Genomic DNA, 4,182 nt, shown 5'->3' on the forward strand with positions numbered 1-4,182 from the left:
AGAGGCTGGTTTCTACTGGTGAGCTACTGCTTGTACCAGCCACGCCAGGGTGATAAAGCCTGGGTTTTGAATAGCTGCCAGCACAGAGGTGTGTACTCCCAGTGGTGCTCGGATACGGATGTTTGCTAAGGGAGAACTGTCCCTCTGGTGTGCCAACACTTGGATGGGACAGTTGCATAAAGCACTTCAGAACAAGAACAACGTCCATCCTCCGAGGGATCCCTGAGGCTGCTCCTGTTCAGAAGAAAGACGGACTCCAGCAGCAACATGTCTCAGCTGGAAACTGCGATGGGAATGACCATTGCTGTCTTTGACCAGTATGCAAAGACTGATGGCAACAGGCAAACCCTCACCAAAGCAGAACTGAAGACCCTTCTGGAAAAGGAGCTCCCAAACTTCCTCTCGGTAGGAGAACAGCATGGCATAATTTCTGTGTAGCAGGCACAGGGGCTGACTGCAGACAGATTTTGGTGCATCTTAGGGGAAATTACATCCAGAAATATGCAATGGTTTGTAGAAAAATTTTAAATAAAAAAGCCTTTGTACATATTATGTAAGACTGATTCTAATATTCAGGGCCATTCCCTGTTTACTAAATTCATCACTCGAGTTATCAGGACAATGGCTTTGAAATAGTTTGGATTTCATCTTCAGAATTCATCTACTTTTGTTTCTCCCTGAATTTATAAGCTCATGTCATGTCACAACTGCTGTGAAGGTACTTCCATTGCCGCAATTTAAGATCTTAATTGAAGATGTCTAAATATGTATACAGTTATTTTCTCTAGGTATTTATACTACAGACTTGGTATGCACATCAAAATGATGCATAAACAAGAGCAACACATGAAGTCAGAGCAAAATGCTTTGCATTTGTCCTTAATACTAAAAGACCTGAAAAAGTATTTTACAACATAGATTTGTATGTAAACATCATGTGCATTTAAGTAGTTTTCTTTCATATATATATATATATAATTCATATATATAATTTCAATTCATATATATCGTTTTCAATCCATATATCTAATTCATATAATATATATATGAATATATGATTCATAAATATATATAATTCATATAGAATTATATATATATACGTATATATATATATAAAATTCGTATATAATAATAATAATAATTTCCCTCAGTAGAAGCTTTAGCTACCTGGAAGACAAATGCTTTTCATTTTCAATTGGTTTTTATTTGCTTCCATTCATGAAAAATCCAGAAAACACTTTTAAATCTCAACAACAAAATGGCAATTTGGGGGCATGAAAATCCTCCAGGACATTCAGATGTGCTCTAAAGAAAGTTGGGGAGCCACTGCACTAGACAACTACCAAATGGGATGATGCTCAAAGGTTGTTCCTGGCTATGGTTGCTGGCCAGGCACCACCTTTTCCAGTTCCCCACAGCTGTTCTTACTAGTTCTACTTATTTCCTGAAAGTAATGGGAAAATTGGAATTTTCCAGGGAGGTAATTAGCTGAATGTCCTCTTACGTTTTAGTCTCCACTTCCCTTCCCATCTTACTATCTTATCAATGACAAAAAAAAAGCCAGTCCTTAAAATGAATTTAAACCAAAACTTCTTGTCTTGCAGACTAATAACTGCAAGGGGAAAAAAAAAAGAAGTCTGACTTCCAGGAAAAAAAAGTTTTACTTGCATTTTACTGACTTGTATATATTTTTTTTTATTTACAAGAATGTTCTGGGACACAGAGTTTTTTAAGTATTCATAAATATTTCTGGTCTTAGAATTGGTGATACCTGGTACAGCTCACAACTACCTGGAAAGGTCTTGAATCAGAGGCAGAAATAAATCTGTACCATAGGACTGAAGGATTGGACTCAGTTATAAAGAGTCTGCAAAAATATAATTCCCCCACGTGCATTTCAGAAGTAGTTTAGAGACTTCTATCTCACTAAATAATTAGAAATATTGGCTTATAAAATTAAAACTGATTGCAATTTGCTAAGTGAAAAGGAATAAAACCTTCCAGACATATTCATCAGTCAGATCTAGGGAATCGGTTCAATTTTTAGTGATTTTAAAAGTGCATATATTTAAAGTGAAACATGAAATTATAGAAAGAGAAATTGAGTTAATTAGATGATGATCAAGAAGTGCCATCAGATTTCAATTAAGGTAGTCATTCTTTTAAATTCCTGAAAAATTTCCAAATGTTTCTATAATTTCTTTCTAGTTTAATATCAGATTTGGGGGGTTTTGTTTAGCTTCAACAAAATCCACATGGTTGTTTCCTACCTTAGATAGGTGTCTACCGCCATCCCTTGTTTATTTTTAAAACTGCATTTTCTAAAATTACTGGAATTAATCAGTGTCAGGACTCAAGCCAAAAAGCCCTCCTGTGTGCTGCCTCGGGGGAAAAAACCTTATTTTTAGAATTATTTTGGCAAAATTTAAAAAATATCTCCTTTTACTTGAATGGTGCCTTACTTAACATCAGCCTCAAGACAGACTGGTTCAGTCAGCCTGTCAGAATTATGGCAACTTAGAAAAAGCTTTTTTGGGTGTTTTTCCCCCATAACCAAAGCTCAGCATCACGCTTGAGTCAGGAGGTGCCTGCCCGGCCACCAGCTCCTGCGAGAGGCTTGTGCCGGGCACCAGAGCCACAGGGACCACCTAGAGCACTTTTGAGGCCATTTTTGAGGCATCTTTTATGGGGTAACAGTGCTTAATGAAGCTTAAATCTGATATTTGTCCCAGGAATACACCGTTTTGCACAAGTGCAGACTGGCCGAACTCCAGCCTGGCCTGTCCACGGGAGATGATGGGGAACACATTTAGTTCAGCTGGGCAATGTCCTCAGGGCTTTGCATTGCACAGCTTACCCATTATAAATGTTGTTTTAAACAGAGCAAACATTCTGCTTCATGCTGGTGCGTGACTGCAGCTCTCAGGTGTAACAAACCCGGGCCCCTGTTTGGGGTGACAATGGGTAGTTACGATGCCAGGTTATGGTTCGTGCCCTCTCTCACCTCAACCTGCTCCTTTTCTTTTGCAGTCGGGGAAGGACAAGGACGCCATTGATAAAGTCTTCAAGAACCTGGATGAAAACGGTGATTCCCAAGTGGACTTCAAAGAATTTGTCATCTTTGTGGCAGCTCTGACTTGTTGCTGTCACAAATATTTTGAGCAGAAAGCAGCCAAATAATTGTCAAACTGCTCACAAGAAGCTGCCTTTGCCTGTGCTACATATGCTAGTGGTATGGATGCCTTCACTTCTTCCATGTACTGCCAGGCAGTTTGCAAGCGTATTGGGCTGTGAAAATAAATCCTACTGCGCCTACTTCCCTGTCTTGAATCTTAATTTCTGCTCCTTTGTGGAAGAGCTCAAGTTTAACGGCTCTCACTAACTCTCACTGAGTATTTCCTTTTTCTCTGCTTTCTAAAATTCTGTTCTTAGCCAAAAGGCTCAATATCCATCTCAGCACAGAGGCAACACAAGGGTGAACGCTGCTGGGGCCACGAGTCAGCTGCAGGCTGCCTTTCTGACATAGCACCTCTGGGATGCAGCTGCCAAGCTTCAGTGACAGAGGCTGCAGCTTAAACCCAGGCGTGTGCCACCAGGGCTGCCTGTGTGCCTGTTTGGTACCCCAGCTGTGCGGCTGTTGCAGGGCTGCCATGTAGGCTCCTCCTTGGTTAAACAAAACAAACAAACAAAAACAAACACAAACAAACAACCCAAACACTTTTTTTTTCCCCAAAAAACATGATAAGGCTTTTGCATCAATATAATATTACTATACGATTGACGATATAGGTAGGGTTGCACACTATAAGCATTTTATTTTAAATAAATGTAAATACCCCCCAAATAGCATGCCATAATATTTCTGCATGGAGCAAGACTAATGACAGCAGTTCTTGGTTTTTACCTGAAAAAGTCTGTACGGAGAAGTGGGAGTTTGCTTTCAGCAGACACCAGCTGTGACTCTGCAGCTGGAGCAAGACTGAACCAAGTCGTATTTCAGAGCACTTTGCAGGTGAGAATCCCAGTGCAAACTGCCAAAAAAAGAAATCAATTGTAGGTCCATTATCTGCAGAACAGCCCTGTTTGTTGCTATTCCCATCTTATGCCAAGAGTCAGGTCATTCCCTGCCCTGCTGCATGTGCAGAGGTGCTGTGCAGGTACAGGTGCCGCCACTCCACGTGC

At 40.2% G+C, this 4,182-nt stretch overlaps 1 protein-coding gene across 1 annotated transcript; it reads left to right on the top strand.

The window, feature by feature from the left end:
• Positions 1-267: 267 nt before the first annotated feature.
• S100P (S100 calcium binding protein P) lies at positions 268-3,180 on the top strand (the record flags this gene model as incomplete). Its single annotated transcript, XM_080344010.1, has 2 exons — positions 268-405; positions 3,031-3,180. 2 exons carry the CDS (start codon positions 268-270, stop codon positions 3,178-3,180), a joined length of 288 nt encoding a protein of 95 aa, XP_080200136.1.
• Positions 3,181-4,182: the final 1,002 nt, after the last annotated feature.

Source organism: Nesoenas mayeri, assembly GCF_963082525.1.
Source record: "Nesoenas mayeri genome assembly, chromosome: 4".
NCBI lineage: Eukaryota > Metazoa > Chordata > Aves > Columbiformes > Columbidae > Nesoenas > Nesoenas mayeri.